The 18,544-nt window shown below is 34.8% G+C and overlaps 3 protein-coding genes across 3 annotated transcripts; 1 reads left to right on the top strand and 2 right to left on the bottom strand.

Annotated features, from left to right (window-relative positions):
• Window positions 1-6,410: 6,410 nt before the first annotated feature.
• On the bottom strand, window positions 6,411-7,203 carry LOC141283682 (putative peptidyl-tRNA hydrolase PTRHD1). The gene is made up of 2 exons (XM_073816995.1): window positions 6,990-7,203; window positions 6,411-6,788 (listed from the first exon to the last, which is right to left on the bottom strand). The coding sequence occupies exons 1-2, from the start codon at window positions 7,197-7,199 to the stop codon at window positions 6,618-6,620; spliced, it is 381 nt and encodes a 126-aa protein (XP_073673096.1). The 5' UTR covers window positions 7,200-7,203; the 3' UTR covers window positions 6,411-6,617.
• Window positions 7,204-8,871: 1,668 nt separating this feature from the next.
• On the bottom strand, window positions 8,872-12,531 carry LOC141283447 (mitochondrial uncoupling protein 4-like). The gene is made up of 9 exons (XM_073816728.1): window positions 12,221-12,531; window positions 11,928-12,116; window positions 11,725-11,809; window positions 11,515-11,637; window positions 9,724-9,836; window positions 9,561-9,645; window positions 9,389-9,481; window positions 9,207-9,309; window positions 8,872-9,120 (listed from the first exon to the last, which is right to left on the bottom strand). The coding sequence occupies exons 1-9, from the start codon at window positions 12,303-12,305 to the stop codon at window positions 9,049-9,051; spliced, it is 948 nt and encodes a 315-aa protein (XP_073672829.1). The 5' UTR covers window positions 12,306-12,531; the 3' UTR covers window positions 8,872-9,048.
• A 1,723-nt stretch (window positions 12,532-14,254) lies between these two features.
• On the top strand, window positions 14,255-17,601 carry LOC141283482 (costars family protein ABRACL). Its single transcript, XM_073816768.1, has 3 exons — window positions 14,255-14,314; window positions 15,103-15,171; window positions 16,632-17,601. Exons 2-3 carry the CDS (start codon window positions 15,111-15,113, stop codon window positions 16,814-16,816), a joined length of 246 nt encoding a protein of 81 aa, XP_073672869.1. The 5' UTR covers window positions 14,255-14,314; window positions 15,103-15,110; the 3' UTR covers window positions 16,817-17,601.
• The last annotated feature ends 943 nt before the right edge of the window (window positions 17,602-18,544 follow it).

Below are 18,544 nucleotides of genomic sequence, written 5' to 3' on the forward strand. Positions count from 1 at the left end.
CAAGGAAAGAGGCCATGTTTAAATCAGAATCGGGAAAAAACAAACAAACAGAAGATGACAAAAAAAACAAAAAAAAATCGAATACCCCCTGAATGTATTTTCGCAAAAAGTGAAACGCCATTTCGCTTTCTGAACGCATCTCAGGTTCTTCAGGAAGAACTTGGCTTGTCAGGCCCTCGTCTTTGGATCCCTTGAAAGAGCAGGGTAGCGGAGCCTTTGCTACATGGGTGTTTTTTCTGCTGCAGAACCGTAGATCTAACTATGCCTATCTTCTTCAGGTGCTCCACCTCCCTTTTGCCCCCCTGGCTTTATCTTTTGAAGACATTCCTCATCGAACTCTGCTTTCTGTTCAACGCGGTCTGTCGTTTCAGGCCCCGCACGCTCAGTGCCAAGTGCTAAGAACCATTATGCAAAGTCGTACAATCTGCATTTCCTCATATCATAGTAGTGAAACCTACGTATCGACCACCACACACTATCCTCGTCATTCACATGTCATCTCTACATGGTATCATCTACAGTAGCTACTGTTTACCTGAGATTTTTCGCATCTTGTAAGTGCTGCCTTATTAATATACAGATATTAGTTGTACTGGTGAAGGGAAGTCACGTGTTTGTAGCTCCACTGAAACGGCGCTCGTTCTTCCGAGGCAAGGTTCCACTTTTCACCTGTAAAATTAATATAAATAAACAAATATATATAGATATATACATTTTACTCATTTTGTCCAGTTTTGTATAATACTTGTGAACTTGTTTTTTTCTTAAGAGGTATCATTGCAGCTGTGTGTGGGACATTATGAATGAAGATGTATCTGGGAGACTTCTGCATGTTTTGTCATGTTTTTATTTAGTTTGTTTTTTTGTTTTCTCTATATCCAGGTTTATCTGGAGAATCCTACCTTTCTTAGGACGTTGTAGACAATCAGTCACATGCTGGGTCCAGCGCCTGCAGGATTGTCCTGCGGGCTGCAAAACTGTGTTTCGCATCTACTGAATCAGTCTTATTTTTCTTGTCCATTTCATGGAATTATGTGGCTGCTCAAACTGAGATTTGAAGTTTACACACATACATTTACACACACAAGCATACACCTACACTCAGACAAACAAGAAACATTCACTCACACCTCGTGCATATGGCCCCTTTGTTGCTTTTCCAAGGTGAAGATACATACCTTGAAGGAAATTATGCTTTGACTAACAAATCTCTATAACATCCATGAATGTGAGAATGCAACACATTGCAATAAAGCACCATGTAAAAAAGGACTGCAAGTGCCATCTTTATATCTAGGGAATGAATGGAATCATTACTGATTGAATTATTCTTTTGAAGAAACTGTGTATTTTTTTTAACTATACTTTGTCATATGAACGACCAGTCAGGTAGTTCTCATTAATGTTCAGAACAACATAACACATTTTCAGTTCTTTGTTAATTGACTTTGACATTTAATGATTTAATGAGTCAGATTCATTGTAAAACTGATTCAGAAGTGTTTGCTATATAACTTACTGATTCACTAAAAAGACTGGCTTATATGATTTATTAACCTAAAAATCGAACAATGTAACTTTTTTTGATTCACTAAAAAGAACAGAGTCATAAGGCTCTTTCGTTCAAGAATCGATCAGGTAACTTTATGATTCATTTAAAAGAACTGGTTCATCAGAGTCTTTCTCAGAGAACTGAGCTTCACTGGTCAGGATGTAATCTTTTGATTCACTAAAAAGAACCGGCTCATAGGAGTCATTGACTGGAACTTCATCGATCACAGTGTAACTTTATGATTCATTAAAAAGAACCGGCTCATAGAAGCCATTAACTTGAAAATCGAACTTCATCGTCACAATGTAACTTTTGGATTCACTAAAAATAACTGGTAAGTTTTTTGTTTGTTTGTTTGTTTTTTTCTCCAAATAGTCGAGATTCACTGGTCACAATGTAACTTTACGATTCATAAAGAAGAACCGGCTCATGACAGTCATTCCCTCGAAAATCGAGCTTTACTGGTCGCAATGTAACCTTTTGATTCACTAAAAAGAACCGGCTCATAGGAGCCCTTAACTCAAAAATCGAACTTCATCGGTAACAATGTAACTTTTTTTATTCATTAAAAAGAACTCAAAGAGCTCTTTTGTTTGAGGATCGAGACCACTAGTCACAATGTAACTTTATAATTCATTAAAAAAGAACTGGCTCATATGCAGAGCCGGATTAAATAAATGGACTACACTAGGCAGGCTGCATTTTTTGGGCCCCCCTCCGTCGATGTTATTTATGAATTGAAATCTGAAACTTACCAAAGTTACTAATAAAAGTTAATTCACATTTTACATAGCCTAGTCTTTGGTTAAAATTTGGTTGTTGTATGCCAAAATAAGTCATGTGTTGTATATAAAACAGTCTATCAGACTATTTTTTGATATTCATTATTTATACATTACACGGCTCTATTAAATGCTATTAAATTATCCTCATCTTATCCATTGGGAGTGTCATTGTTAAGGCAGTAGTACCAGTAAATAACCAATAGGTGTCAGTAAACTATGTAAACAGAGCAAATAAGTTTATTAAGCAAAACGATATTGGGCTCACACGGAGCCCCTTACGTCACCTGTAGAAGAAAAATAATTAATCCGTGGGGACGGTTTTGCAATTCGTTCCCTCAGTTTAAACTGTACTCACGAGTTCTTAAACTGTTCCCTCGGTTAAATAAATGAATATAAATCGTGCCCATGGATTATCAAACCGTACCCACGAATTTCCAATCCGTGAGCTCAGATTTTGTAAACCGTACCCTCATATTTTGAATCCTTACCGACAAATTTATAATCTGTGCGCACGCTTTAGCAATCCGTTCCCACGGGTTTGTAAACTGTAGGCTACTCACGGATTTGTGATGCATTGTATTGCATTTATTAAACTTTATTTCTCATATTAGGCTATGAGACCATGGAACACTGACAAAACAGGGTTTTAGGTTTATTTTATTTATATTAATCACCAATAGATTAGCTGCTAAAACACCACATCTGTGTTCTATCCTATTGGTTATTATTGTAAAATAAACGCTAAAAAGAAGACTGTTTTGTACGTGTGGGTCATGGTACCACAATAAAATAATAAGTGAAGAGCGCTGTTCAAACGGCTTTGCTTTATTTAATTTTTTCAAAATATAAAATTGCCTGAATTAAAAAAAAAAACGAGTTTTGGAGGGAAGGTAAAAAGCAATACAAATCAACTAATGTACAGGTTATGTTGTCATTCTTTTGCTCTCAAACTAAATGCAATGTAATAATAGGCCTTATTTAATAATAACATTAAATGTGCAGCATGCATCTAATGCTACGCGTTCCAGGCAGGTTTTTGAGCTCGTAAAACACGACTTAATCACGACTCACGACTTTGTAGCGTTCCAGGCAAGTCACGCCAAACTGCCTGGGCACATTTATGAATTATTATTATTTTTATATTATTATTAATTTGATTGCAACGTTATATTGTCCTATGCTCTATTTTTCCACCGTGTACCGCTTGCATAAACACCGCACGCATTAGGGCTGATATTGTATGTTACGTCAGAACTCGTAACTGGGAGTCCATCGATCTAGTACGAGTTCACGAGTGGGAAGTCACGGGTTTGACTGCCGTTCCAGTGCACTTTCACGGGTAGAAGGTTGGAAAAACACGGGTTACGGGCTGCCTTGAACGCGGCATAACTCTGGGTGAAAAGCTTATCACAAATCTCTCTGTATGGCTCTGACTTGCTGGCGCCGCTCTATACAGTCATGGGCTGGCGTTAATATGACAATGTAACAGTCTATGGTTAAGATAAACATCGTCACTATTTTTAGTTAATTAATAAATATTGAAATAGATTGTAGATAGGACATTTGTACATTAAAAAAAAAAAAAGAAAAAAGTGTCCCTCTGTCTGGGCCCCCTCCCGCCAATCGGGCCCTAGGCACGTGCCTAGTTTGCCTTTGCGTTAATCCGGCTCTGCTCATATGAGTCATTAACTCAAAAAAATGAACTTTATCGGTCACAATGTAATTTTTTGATTTACTAAAAAGAACTGGTAAGTTTTTTTGTCAGAGAGTAGAGATTCAGTGGTCACAATGTAACTTCACGATTCATTAACCGGCTCATGAGTCATGACAGTCATTCCCTCAAGAATCGAGCTTCCCTGGTCATGATGTAACCTTTTGATTCACTAAAAAAAAACTGATTAACAGGAGCCATTCACTAAAGAATTGAATTTAAGTGTTCAATGTATAACTTTTTGATTCACTACAAAGAATTTTAAGGCTCCTTTGTACGAGAACCGAAATCGAAAATGAACTATGATTCATTAAAAAAAGATCCGGTTCATTCCCTCGAGAATCGAGCTTCTGGTCGCGATACCTTTTGATTCAATAAAAAGAACAGACTTGAGTCATTAACTCGAAATTTGAACTTGGTCACAATGTAAGTTTTGATTCACTAAAAAGAACCAGCTTGTAAGGCTCTTTCGTTCGGGAATCAAGCTTCACTGGTCACGATGTAAATTTCTAATTCATTAAAAAGAATCAGCCCATGAGAGTCATTTTCTAGCGAACCGAGCTTCACTGGTGGGGATTCACTAAAAAACCGGCTGATAGGATTCATTAACTCAAAAATCTAACTACATCTGTACAATGTAACTTTATGATTCATTAAAAAGAACCGGCTCATGAGAGTCATTCCCTCCAGGATTGAGCTTCATTGGTTGCCATGTAACCTTTTGATTAACTAAAAAGAACCGGCTTGTAGGAGTCATGAACTCGAAAATGAACTTTATCGGTCACATCTTTTTCCGGCTTGTAAGTATCTTTCTTTTGAGAATCGATCTTCAGTGGTCACATTTAACTTGACTCATTAAAAAAGAACCAGCTCATGAGAGTCATTCCCTCAAGAATCGAGTTTCACTGGCCGCAATGTAACCTTTTGATTCACTAAAAAGAACCGGAACATAGGATTCATTAACTTGAAATCGAACTACATCGCTCACAAGGTAACTTGAACCAACTCATAAAGCTCTTTCGTTCCAGAATCAAGTCATTTTCTCTAGAATCGAGCTTCACTGGTCACGATGTAGCTTTATGATTCATTAAAAAGGCTAGCTAATGACAGTCATTTCCTCAATAAACGTCGCTTTAAAAGCAAACCTTTTAAAAGTAAACCTTTTGAAGCATCTTTATTTTTAAGAGTGTACCAGTGACCACAAAACTAATATCTACCACAGTTTTATCACAGAATGCAAAATGTTTCAATACAAGCATTTCAGTCAAATGGAATGTATGCAATATTTCAAACTTTCAAAAAATCAACCCGCCGCAACTGTTTAAAATCAGACCAATTCCGTGGAAAAAATGCGGATTTGGCAACCCTACATCCAACACGAACTACATCCAAAGCGATTTAAATACTCCGCATACTGATAGCGACATGATGCGCGAAAATTATATTCAATATTAGAATGTTTGCGGGAGACAACAGTCCCGCGCAAGGCTTTAATACAAAAACGTAGACAATGAATGGCGACTGTAGAAAGCAAAAGCCGAACCCCGGACATTTTGGGCGATTTAGGAATGCATTTTTTAAGTCCAAAAAGAGGACATGTCCGGGGAAAAGAGTACGTATGGTCACCCTACCTCAGTGTAATTTTGATTCACTAAAAAGAACCGACTCGTAAGGCTCTTTCGTTCAAGAATCGAGCTTCAGTGGCCACGAATCGATGTGACTATGATTCATTATGAAGGACCGGTTCTTGAGAGTCATTCCTTGGAGAGTCGAGCTTCACATGTCGCGGTGTAACCTTTTGATTCACTAAAAACAACAGGCTTGTAAGGATCTTTCTTTCGAGAATTGAGCTTTAGTGGTCGTGATGTAACTTTATGATTCATTAAAAAAGGAACCGGTTCATGAGAGTCATTCTCGAGAAACGAGCTTCACTGGCCGCTATTTAGATTCACTGAAAAGAACCAGCTCATTGGAATTATTAACTCAAAAATCGAAATTCATCGGCCACGCTTTAATATTTTGATTCACTAAGTCGTAAGGCTCTTTCGTTCAAGAATAGAGCTTCACTTGTCGCGTTGTAACGTTTCTATCCATGAAAAAAAAAACCTGCTCAAAAGAGTCATTCTCTCGAGAATCGAGCATCACTGATCACCCACTGCACATATGAACTTTAACAATCCAGTCCAGAATTACTAACCCACCAGCACATAGGCCTACATCTCACGTCTTAGTTTAAACTATTAATTTGTTAATATAGATTTCAAAAGCCCTTTCAGCTAGTTAATTTTAAACACATTTGGGATTATTTCAGATTCTGTTGACATGTAGACACCGATGACATTACGTTACCCAAAATGCAAAATAAAGACATTCAGTTTTCATTTTAGATATTAAAGCATTTACATTTCAAACACAAATTGAGTAACATTTTGCAACATAGATACAACAGGACACAAAATGCGGATGTAAACCAAAGATATGATGGTAAGGCTGTTCTAGCAGGTTCATTCAGCCACATTGCATTCTGAACAGTCTTTATGTTGTTTATACTGTACAGTTAATACAGAATTTATTTGAAAAGCTTAAACTTTTTTAGAAAGGGCTGCACAGTCTCTTTAGGGTAGGGCTTCAGTGCAAGACATGTGGGGATATTCTCTGGCTGCTCCATCCATAGTTTATGTGCAATGTCTTTTTCACGTAGAGTGCTGGAAAGAGTGGAGAGAGAAGCCTCATCTGGTGCCTGTGGGAAGAAATATTTTTTAGAACTACAAAATGCGTTCATATATAAATTAAATTAAATAATCTGTCAATTGTTCATGTCACTTATACGTATGCAAACGGCGTTAATAATAGTATTAGTTAACAATTAGAAATCAAAGACTACTATCCAGCACTGCAGAGACTGAAGCACATGCACATGTGATGTAATTGCAGTACTAACCTGCAGCACTACTTTGTGCATGCTGTCCAGTTCTGCCAGGTATTCCTGAGTATCAGGGTCACTGTAGTGTAAATGAATGGCAGCGGTGGCCGCATGACAGGCTTGAGTTATAACCGCTCCTAAAGGCCATGATAAAGTGTGGATCAGGTCTGATCTAACGATCACGTACTGGACTAAACGCCTGGACGTGCCACTACTCGGCGTTGCCATTTTATTGAATGTGAAAATAGCCAGACCGGAAATGACACGGTCAGCGGGTTCATGTTTACGTTCCGGGTTTATTTCTTCCCCTCACTAAAATGTTTGACTGGATGCCATCTAGTGGTTGTTTGAGTACTCTGCTGATTAATTTGTATATTCATACATAATAAAAAAATTTTTTAATTTAGTTTTACTTAACTATAACCAGCCTGGGAGACCAACCTGATATCTGGTAAAGATTTATATACTGTAAATATTTTGTGAGCCGCAATTTTTCTAGTTAAAATAAACTAACTAAGCCTCGATTGCCTCACACATGTGAGAATAACTCAAAAACACGTTTTATTACACCAATGAGAATTTGATTATTCAAAACAATGCATGTTTTTCTCTCTATAGAAAAAGTATATAAACTATCAGTCAAAAGTTTTTTTTAATACTTTTTAAAGAGGTCTCTTCTGCTCACAAATTGAATGCCTGGATTTATTTGATCCAAAGTACAGCAAAAACAGTAAAATTTTGACATATTTTTAATAACTGTTTTCTATTTGAATATATTTTAAAATGTAATTTATTCCTGTGATTTCAAAGCTGAATTTTAGCATCATTACTGCAGTCACCTGATCCTTCAGAAATCATTCTAATATTCTGATTTGATGCTTAAAAAAAACGTTTTTTATTATTATGTTAAAAACAGCTGAGTAGATTTTGTTAAGGTTTCTTTGATTAATAGAAAGTTCAGAAGAACAGCATTTATCTGAAATAGAAATCTTTTGTAACACTATAAATGTCTTTATCATCACTTTTGAAGTATAAATTTCTATAATTTCTTTCCCCCAAAAATAGACTATTATACTATACTATATTACTATACTATATTTGCAAACGCTTTTTATTTCAGATAAATGCTGATCTTTGGATCTTTCTATTTATCAAAGAATCCTGAAAAAAATTATTCAATTGTTTTATATATTGATAATAATAATGTTTCTTGAACAGCAAATCAGCATATCAGAATGATTTCTGAAGGATCATGTGCTACTGAAGACGAGTAAAGATGCTGAAAATTTGGTTTTTGTTTACAGGAATAAATTACATTTTAAAATATTTTATTTTTTATATTTTTTTAAAAATAGTAAAAATATTTCATACTGTCTTCGCTGTACTTGGATCAAATAAATGCAGGCTTGGTGAGCAGAAGAAACTTCTTTAAAAAACCATGAAAAATCTTACTGTTCAAAAACGTATGTAACAAAAAACTAAACAACGCATATTTCAGAAAACCTAGTGAGATAAAGGTAAAATTATGTTACTTAAAATAAACATTTAAAAAACGTAAACGTATTTTATTTTAGCTAGCTACAAAGGCAACATTTTGCATTTTGATTTAGTTTACCTTGATGTACTAAAATAAACATGTATAGACATAAAAAAAAGTAAAAAAACAAAAACAACTTATATTAAATGAAAACTAAAAATATAAAGTAATTTAAAATATGAATAAACACTATAATAATATAAAATAACCTAAGCTAAGACCAGCAAACCTACTTAGGCTGGTTTAAGATGATTTGTTCTGCATAATCAAAAAGCTTCCTAGTAGAATATTGCTTAAAAGTGTTTAAGAAAGAGTGAGAAAGTGAAAGAGAGAACAGCATATGTTTTCATAAAAAGGCTTGAATGATTGCTGTCATTTTATTTTCTCTAAGACATACAGTGATCATCTTTAACTTAATCCTAATATTCATGTCCTGCATACAACCAAATTCACACCTAAAAAGAGGTCTGGAATGTGCAGCTCAGAAACTTTATAGGAACAAAGTATAAAAAAATACTCTAGGTCCAGCTCTTAAAATCATCAAAATGAGCCGATGCCCATCGCTCGTCTCATTTGCTCAAATGTAAGCCAGAAAGTCAAAGACCAGGGAGCCTGGAAACAATAACAGAGTTAGAATAACAACACAGACAAGACAGAAAAACTTCAATAAGCTTGTGTCAAATTGAAAGTCAAAGTACCATTCTAAACCAAGTTGGTAGAAATCCTTTATAGAGGGAAAAGGATCCTTCTTTTCTCACCGACTGAACTAGACAATCAGTGGAAGACTTGTAAAGAAGACCCCTGCGAACAGAATGATAAAACAATATATTATTATAACTAAATAACAGTCTCGCTTATACACATTAGCTTTTAAACTAACCTGCCATTTGAATCCCGTGGCTGGTTCATTACTCTAGTTTTCACCACATCAGCTGGTGTTCCCATAATAGCTGCAACCAATCCTGAGCATATGCTGTGAAAATGTTTTGGAACAAACTGTTGAAAATGACATTATTATGTATGTCAATATTAGCAGTCTAACAGAATTTCACCTTGCCAATCCATGACAAATGCTGTTGTCTGGTATGGAGGTGTTTCTTAGCAGAAAGTGCTTCACGGTGTCATATGTCATGAGATCTAAATGTGAAATAAAATGTTTAACATATTGCAAAAAGGCAGCTGCCAATAGATTTCTAGAAATTGTGACTACTGAACCTCCTAAATTAACCAGTGCAGCTCTCTGAACATTGGGAACCCATCCAACCCAAAGGCCTCGTATTCCTCCCTCTGCTACAATCTTCGTAAAAGCGTGGTAAACCCCATGTACTCTGTCAGGGATGAATTAAAGGAATAGTTCACTCAAACTTCTACTTATCCTCAGGCCATCCAATGACTTTGTTTTTTATATCAGAACCGATTTGGAGAAATTTAGCATTACATCACTTGCTCACCAATGAATCCTCTGCAGTGAATGAGTTCCGTCAGATTAGAGTCAAAGTCATAACTTTACATACACCCTGCAGAATCTGCACAATGTTAAGTATTTTACCAAAATAAGAGGGATCATACAAAATGGATGTTATTTTATATTTAGTGCTGACCTGAATAAGATATTTCACATAAAAGACGTTTACATATAGTCTACAAGAGAAAATAATAATTGAATTAAAAAAAAACGACCCAAAAGTTTACATACACTTGATTCTTAACAGTGTTGTTACCTGAATGTTCCACAGCTGTTTTTTTTGTGTTTAGTGATAGTTGTTCATCAGTCCCTTGTTTGTCCTGAACAGTTAAACTGCCTGCTGTTCTTCAGAAAAATCCTTCAGGTCCCACAAATTCGTTGGTTTTTCATCATTTTTGTGAATTTGAACCCTTTCCAACAATGACTCTATGATTTTGAGATCCATCTTTTCACACTGAGGACAACTGAGGGACTCATATGCAACTATTACAGAAGGTTCAAACACTCACTGATGCTTCAGAAGGAAAAAACATACATTTGGAGCCAGGGGTGTAAACTTTTGAACGGAATGAGGATGTGTACATTTTTCTTATTTTCCTAAATATCAAATTCGTTTTTTTTTTAGTACTGCCCTTCAGAAGCTACAGGAGATACGTACGTGTTTCCCAGAAGACAAAATAAGTTCAATTTCCCCCGATTTTCAATTTCAAAAAGTTTTTCACCCCCTGGGTCTTAATGCATCGTGTTTTCATTCTGGAGCATCAGTGAGCGTTTGAACCTTCTGTAAAAGTTGCATATGCATCTCTCGGTTGTCCTCAGTGTGAAAAGAAATCATACAGTCATTGTTGGAAAGGGTTCAAATACACAAAAATGCTGAAAAACCAAAGAATCTGTGGGACCTGAAGGACTTTTCTGAAGAACAGCGGAGTGTTCATGACAAACAAAAAAAACACAGCATTAAGAATCAAGTGTATGTAAACTTTTGAACAAGGTCATTTTTGTAAATTCAACTATTACTTTATCTTGTGGACTATATGTAAACGTCTTTTATGTGAAATTTCCTATTCAGGTCAGTACTAAATAAAAAAATAACATGCATTTTGTATGATCCCTCTTACTTTGATAAAATAATTAACATTTTGCAGATTCTGCAAGGTGTATTTAAACTTTTGACTTCAACACTGCATGTTTGTCATTCATTAAGTTCTAAAGTTTCTAACTTTAAACCATTACTCCTCTATAATCCGGAAGCAACAGTTTAAAGTTAAAACGCCTTAATGATGGATTTGTTTCTTACAAACACACAGCTTTTCACTTCAGAGTTGTGTGGATTACTTCTGAATTTTTATGATGTTTTTATCAGCTGTTTGGACTCTCATTCTGACAGCACCCATTCACTGCAGAGGATCCATTGGTGAGTTGATCCAAATCTTTTCTGATAAAGAAACAAACTCATCTACATCTTGAATGGCCTGAGGGGAAGTTCATTTTCAGCCAATTTTAATTTTCAGGTGAACTGTTCCTTTAAGTCTGTGCCTCACCTTGGCGGCTTTCCTTCCAGACGGCGCCTGCCCTCCATTTGCATCTGAACCTTCACTAGATCTGTTGGACTAGCGATGAACTGGCCCAAGGCGCCTGATATCATACTCCCAATCACTGCTTTCCTATACACATCATAGAACACATGCTGATCCCATCTACGTAGACTTTAATCACTGTACCGTTTCATATTTCACAGATGTTTTCCTCACCATACTGGAAAAACGCCATCTTCTGATCTTCCCAAGACAGATTCCCTGAGCTGTTCATAGGCCAACATCCTGCCTCCTGAATACACTGAAGATGAGGAATTTCAAAGGTCAGAAAGGGGATTCAAATACAATCAGCTGGACATTAAATCACTTATTTATTCAGTCAAGTTTGTTTATGAAGCTCATTGCAATTAGTACTTTACCTATATGTCTGTAGATAGCTGGTGTGACCCCTTGCCACAGTTTCAAGGGTCCTTCTTCTCGCACTATACCCATAGCTGTGCTCAACATGCCCCTGTATTTTGGAGGCTGTGCACTTCCACCATGCTGTCGGGAACCACCTTCACCTTGTATCTGAAGTCTGGTTTTGGTAAGGTCCAGAGGGAATGTGACTAAAATAAAAATTGTATCACTTTTAAATTATTTCAATATATTGTGGATATTCATTAATATACAAATATAGAAACATTAAAAACTAGAAAGTAAGTGTAACTACCTAATTCTGCAACAGTTGCAGCACATGCTGAAAGAGTGAACTTTGATACTCTGGGCCACCGCGAATTTTCTTGTACAGCAGACATTGCAGGTATCCTCTGATTCCTACTTAAAAAAATATTTATAAAAGTAATTCTACAACGATTTGCCAAAGAACCACGAGCCTGGAGAGCATGCTCTTTAAGTGTTTACATTGTACAATACAGGACTACGACCTTTAATAAGAGGCGAAGCCGTTTTTTGAGCCATGCCGGTTGGTCGGTGTAGTTACCGACCCCCTTACGCAATACTTTGTAGACTACAAAAGAAGCGTCAGGTACCTAAAACCACATTTCCCACAGCAAAGGGGCGTCAACACACATAGCCTACGTAAGAAGACCAGCTACTTACGTAAGACCGCCCGTCATTTTTTTGTACGCATGCGCTCTTCGGCGACGCTCATCTAGCTACACACACTACCAGCCAAAAGTTTTTGAACAGTAAGCCTGCATTCATTTGATCCAAAGTACAGAAAAAAACAGTACAGTTTTGAAATATTTTTAATATTCAAAATAACTTTGAAATAAAATTGAATATATTTTAAAATGTAATTTATTCCTGTGATTTCAAAGTTGAATTTTTAGAATTTTACGTGAACCTTCAGAAGTCATTCTAATATTCTGATTTGCTGCTTCAAAAACATTTATTATTATTATGTTGAAAACAGCTGATTATATTTTTTCAGGTTTCTTTGATTAAAATAAAGTCCAGAAGAACAGCATTTAACTGAAATAGAAATCGTTTTCTATAAATTTATAAAATTATACTGGCTCCAAGCTTTTGAATGTTATTGTGTATAATACAAAAGCTTTTTATTTCAGATAAATGCTGATCTTTGGATCGTTCTATTCATCAAAGTATCCTGAAACTCCCTTACTCAACTGTTTTAAATATAATATTGATAATAATAATAAAATAATAAATGTTTTTGAACAGCAAATCAACATATTAAAATGCATATTAAACGTCGGAAGGATGTGACACTGAAGCCTGGAGTAATGAAGATGAAAATTTAGATTTGATCACAGGAATAAATAACATTTTAAAATATATTCGAATAGAAAGCAGTTATTTTAAATAGTAAAAATATTTCACAATATTGCTGTATTTTGGATCTAATAAATGCAGGCTTGGTGAGCAGAAAAGTGTTATAAAAATCATTAAAAAAAGCTTAATGTTCAAAAACTTTTGACTTTATATCTATCTATCTAGTCATATATATACACACACACACACACACACACACACACACACACACACACACACACACACACACACATTAATATTATTATATATTAACGTAATAATATTAATGTGTGTGTGTGTGTGTGTGTGTGTGTGTGTGTGTGTGTGTGTGTGTGTGTGTGTGTGTGTGTGTGTGTGTGTGTGTGTGTATACACACACACACACACACAATAATATTATAGCCTATAACGTCGACTTGTCGATATATACGACAATAGCAGTAATCAGCAATAAATTGCTATTTACTGCCATCTGGTGTCTAGTAAATGTAATTTCATATATAATTCAAACATTTATGGATGGACAGCATTTTCATTGAATATTGCTGTAAATATCGATATAATAAAATAAAAATTAGATAGTAGCTATTACTTGTATCATTTACCCATCAAACTAAAATTTTCCATAGGCTATAGTTTATTTTATAGTCAAATCAAGCTATAGAACAAAGAACTAGGTCTAGCCTATATTGTTAGAATTACGCTATTAAAGTAGGCGTTTAATCTGTTATGTCTATTTTTAATGTTAGTATCTTATACATATGTAGCTTCAAATCAATTACATCCAGAAGCTCTTAAAAAACTGTACATTTTGTTTAGATATTGATTCGCTTAGCGACATGTTATTATGGGCCCTGCCATTCCAAATGTATCCAAAAATTAACTTTAGGTTAATAATGACTTAGTAACTAGGTTAAATCTAAAAGGGGCCGTTTAATGTGACGTCACACATGCAAAGCCATCTATGGTAGTGCTTTCTCATTTCTATCAGCCTATAGTCAGCAGAGCGGCGGCACAAAACCACCACAAAGGTAAGAACCTATAACTGCTTTGAAATGTGTTTTATGTTAATTCATTATTTACCCGAATATAGGTTTTTTTCCAGTGGAGTTATGATTTTATAATCCAGAATCTGTATTCAAGCCTCTTAGATGCGGTATAAATTGCATTTACGCACAAAAAGTGTTTGTTTGATTATTTATTCTTGTGTACTTTAAAGAATTAAATCTGTGTGGTGATCGAATTCAAGTAAGGTGTGATTCACAATAGGCTTCAGTACGATTTCTCACACATTTCCTTCACTTTCAGTGCTCAGACTCGTACTTCCGCATTGCTTGATCAAATGGTAATCCTCGTGCTCCGTAAAAGCCGTGCAGGCGTTTGTTAATTATGCCTTATTATGTTTAACCTACGGTATGGTATTAATCACGCAGGCCACACGTATTAATTTCTTAATCAAAATTCGAGATGATAAGTAATTATGGTCTTTATGGTCAGCATCTGCAATAAGCCGGTAGGGTGCGGCGTTGCAATTCTCAACTCGTCCAGAGAGGGCGCTAAATAAAGCGCATAAAGTGCAAAATGACTGTCTAAATCAGATTACCGATTTATTCAGGATGTTTATTGTTGTAAAACACATTGGAATGTTTAGGACGAGCTATTATTTATTATTAGTTGCAGTTTTTGTGTAATATGTTCACATATTCAAACTTGAACCTCAAAACAGGCTGTGAAGTCTTCCATGACATAATGCAGAAATAAGTTTAGAGTAATTAAAAAGTAAGGCCTGTACAATTTTAACATGCATGTATACTTTCAGTGACAAAAATGAATGTGGAACATGAAGTTACACTGCTCGTTGATGAGATTCGTCGACTGGGCAGTAAAAGTAAGTCTACTATTTTTGATCAACATCATTGTTAGGGATAAAGTCTAAGACCTCCAGTGAAAATGCTCCTTTTTGTCTATTTTATCCATTATATTATGAAAATTTGAGTAAAAAATTTGAATTGAAAATTTACATGAATTTGAATTTTAAAACGTCTTAGTACTTGTGTCCCATTTTCTAAGAGTAACTTGTGCTTTAATGGAAGAACATCTGACTTTACAAAAAATTTTACATGATCATTGTCACAAATTTGCTTATTGGTTTGGAGATATAGATGTAGATATATATACAGTACCAGTCAAAAGTTTTAAATGTTTTTTTTTTTATTAAGAATTCTCTTCTGCTCACCAAGCCTGCATTTATTTGATCCCAAGTACAGCCAAAACAGTGTATTTTAAATATTTTTACTATTTAAAAAAACTGTTTTCTATTTGAATATATTTTAAAATTGAATTCATTCTTGTGATCAAAGCAAAATTTTCAGCATCATTACTATAGTCTTCAGTGTGATCCTTCAGAAATCATTCTAATATGAAACATTTTTTATTATTATTATTCGTATTAACAGTTGAGTACACTTTTTCAGGATTCTTTGATAAATAGAAATGATAAAGACATTTATAATGTTACAAAAGATTTCTATTTCAGATAAATGCTTTTCTTCTGAACTTTCTATTCATTAAAGAAAGCTGTTATTAACATAATAATAATAGTAATAATAAATGTTTTTTTAAGCAGCAAATCAAAATATTAGAACGACTTCTGAAGGATCATGCGACTGGAGAAATGATGCTAAAATGATGCTTGGAAATCACAGAAATAAATAAAATTTCAAAATATTCAAATAGAAAAGTTATTTTAAATAGTCTAAATATTTTAAAATTCTACTGTTTTAGCTGTACTTTGGATCAAATAAATGCAGACTTGGTGAGCAGAAGAGACTTCTTTAAAAACATTAAAAGTCTTGGTGTTCAAAAACTTTTCACTTTTGAAATATTATTACAATTTGATGCAATAAATGTGATCTATTTTGATATATTTTAAAATGTAATTTATTCCAGTGATGGCAAAGCTGAATTTTCAGCAGCTATAACTCGGTCTTCAATGTCACATGATCCTTTAGAAGTTATTCTAATATGCTCTAAAAGATTGTATATTATATAACCTTTACACGTCATAATTTATTACTAATGCACGCAGTATATCAAAAGATTTTTTTCTTTTCTGTGATGACTTTAGTTGCACATTTAGTTTCTATTGAAAAACTGTACTCTCAGTATTCTACAGTATTTACTCAAACCAGACTGATGATTCCTCCGTACTGCTTGCTTTTCTTTTGAGATTCGCTAACGTTGATTCTATATTGTTTTGGTGCTTTATTAAGTACATAAGTGTTAATATAAGCCATTCAGAGTTGTTTTGATTTCGAGCGACCCCTGACCACCCTCACTGTCTCACAGATGCAGATGGAAAGATCAGCGTTAAATTCGGAGTCTTGTTTAACGATGACCAATGCGCCAACCTCTTTGAAGCTCTGGTCGGAACGCTGAAAGCGGCCAAGCGAAAGAAGATCATCTCATTTGAAGGCGAGCTCTTACTGCAAGGAGTTCACGACAACGTTGATGTCATTTTACTGCAGGACTGAATTTAACAGTCTTTTCTAAACCCAAGTAAAAAGTACAAATGTGTTTTTGACATGCCATTGCTACATTTTGATATGGAAATATACTTGAGAATGTAACATTTTTGTATACTGGATTGGAATATTTTTATAGGGCAACCTTTTCTCTCTCAGGGGAGTGATCTGCACAAAGTTTTTGGAAAAGTAGCAATCTTCCCTGTTCAAACAGCTCATTATAGTGTGCATGATCATGTTACTGGTTTTCTAAGACTGAGTGAATTCATCAAACATTGTTTTCAAGCTAATTGATATAAATATCCACACAGGTTAATGTCAGTTCTACAAATTATACCTCTATTGTTGTATTCTGACTGTGTTGATTTGATCTGACTGTCTTTAATCATGAGATTGTTTGTTTGCAGTACCATTATTGTAAAATTATGTTATATGTGCAAAGGCTGGTAAACATAAATATTAAGTAACATTTATCTGCTGTATGATTTCAAAAAGAGCCAAGTTCAACAAATCATCACAAACAAAACTGTTCCAGTGTGATATTCTGTTATAGAGCTCTTGCAAAAAAAAAAAAACACATTGTACTTGTGCTGTTCTCATGATTTATGTCTGTACAAATGTTATAAGTCTCCCAATGGTGCCGTTTGTGCCATTTGAAGCTCAGGAAGACCTCAATATGAGGAGCAATTGGAAATAAAGACTTCATCAATGATTACATAGAGGGAGTATGTTTACAACTTTGTACTGAGTCATTATTATGACAGTGGGGTGAATAAAATTGACTGCGGAATTTGTTTGGGAAGAGTTTTTAATCTTTTTTTTTTTTTTTTTAAAGATAAATGTATGCATTTAAAACTGACTTTACATTTCTGTTGATGTCTTTCTTGTGATGGTTCATCTGCTTCTCAAATGGCTGGAGACGGTTTATTTAAAAGTGCAATAAACTCTGTCTTATAAATACACAAACTGGAGTTCAGACATTTTATCTTTTACATTTACAACTGTTTTCGTTTTTGAATAAATGAGCCTAGTTAAAATGGACATTTAGAGATTTGGCTTTGCATTTTTGAAAGGCATTCGCACCTAAAATGGTTCTTTGGAAAACTGGAAAAATGTTCTTAAGAACAAGGTTCTAGGTGACACCGCTGTGAAGATCCATTTCTAGGTTCTTTAAAGCACATACAGTTGAGGTCAAAAGTTTACATACACCTTGCAGAATCTGCAAAATGTTAATTATTTATTACTGGCCTGAATAAGATATTTCACATAAAAGATGTTTACATATAGTCTACAAAATTAATAATACTTGAGTTTATAAAAATGACCATGTTCAAAAGTTTACATACACTTGATTTTTAATGCTGTGTTGTTAACTGAATGATCCACAGCCGTTTTTTTTTTTTGTTTGTTTTTTTTTAATGATAGTTGTTCATGAGTTCTTTGTCCTGAACAGTTGTTCTTCAGAAAAATCATTCAGGTCCCACAAATTCTTTGGTTTTTCAGCATTTTTGTGTATTTGGACCCTTTCCAACAGTGAATGTATTATTTTGAGATCCATCTTTTCACACTGAGGACAACTGAGGGCAGAGTCGGCGCCAGACCATAACTAACAGGGGGGCACGTGACATCTAACAAGGGGGCACACAATAAGCAACAATAACTTGGAAAAACGAGGCATAAAAAACCGCAAAACGCCGCAAAAACACACATCAACTGTAGTTTCTCTTTTTTTTTTAC

This window comes from Garra rufa, chromosome 13, assembly GCF_049309525.1.
Source record: "Garra rufa chromosome 13, GarRuf1.0, whole genome shotgun sequence".
Lineage (NCBI taxonomy): Eukaryota > Metazoa > Chordata > Actinopteri > Cypriniformes > Cyprinidae > Garra > Garra rufa.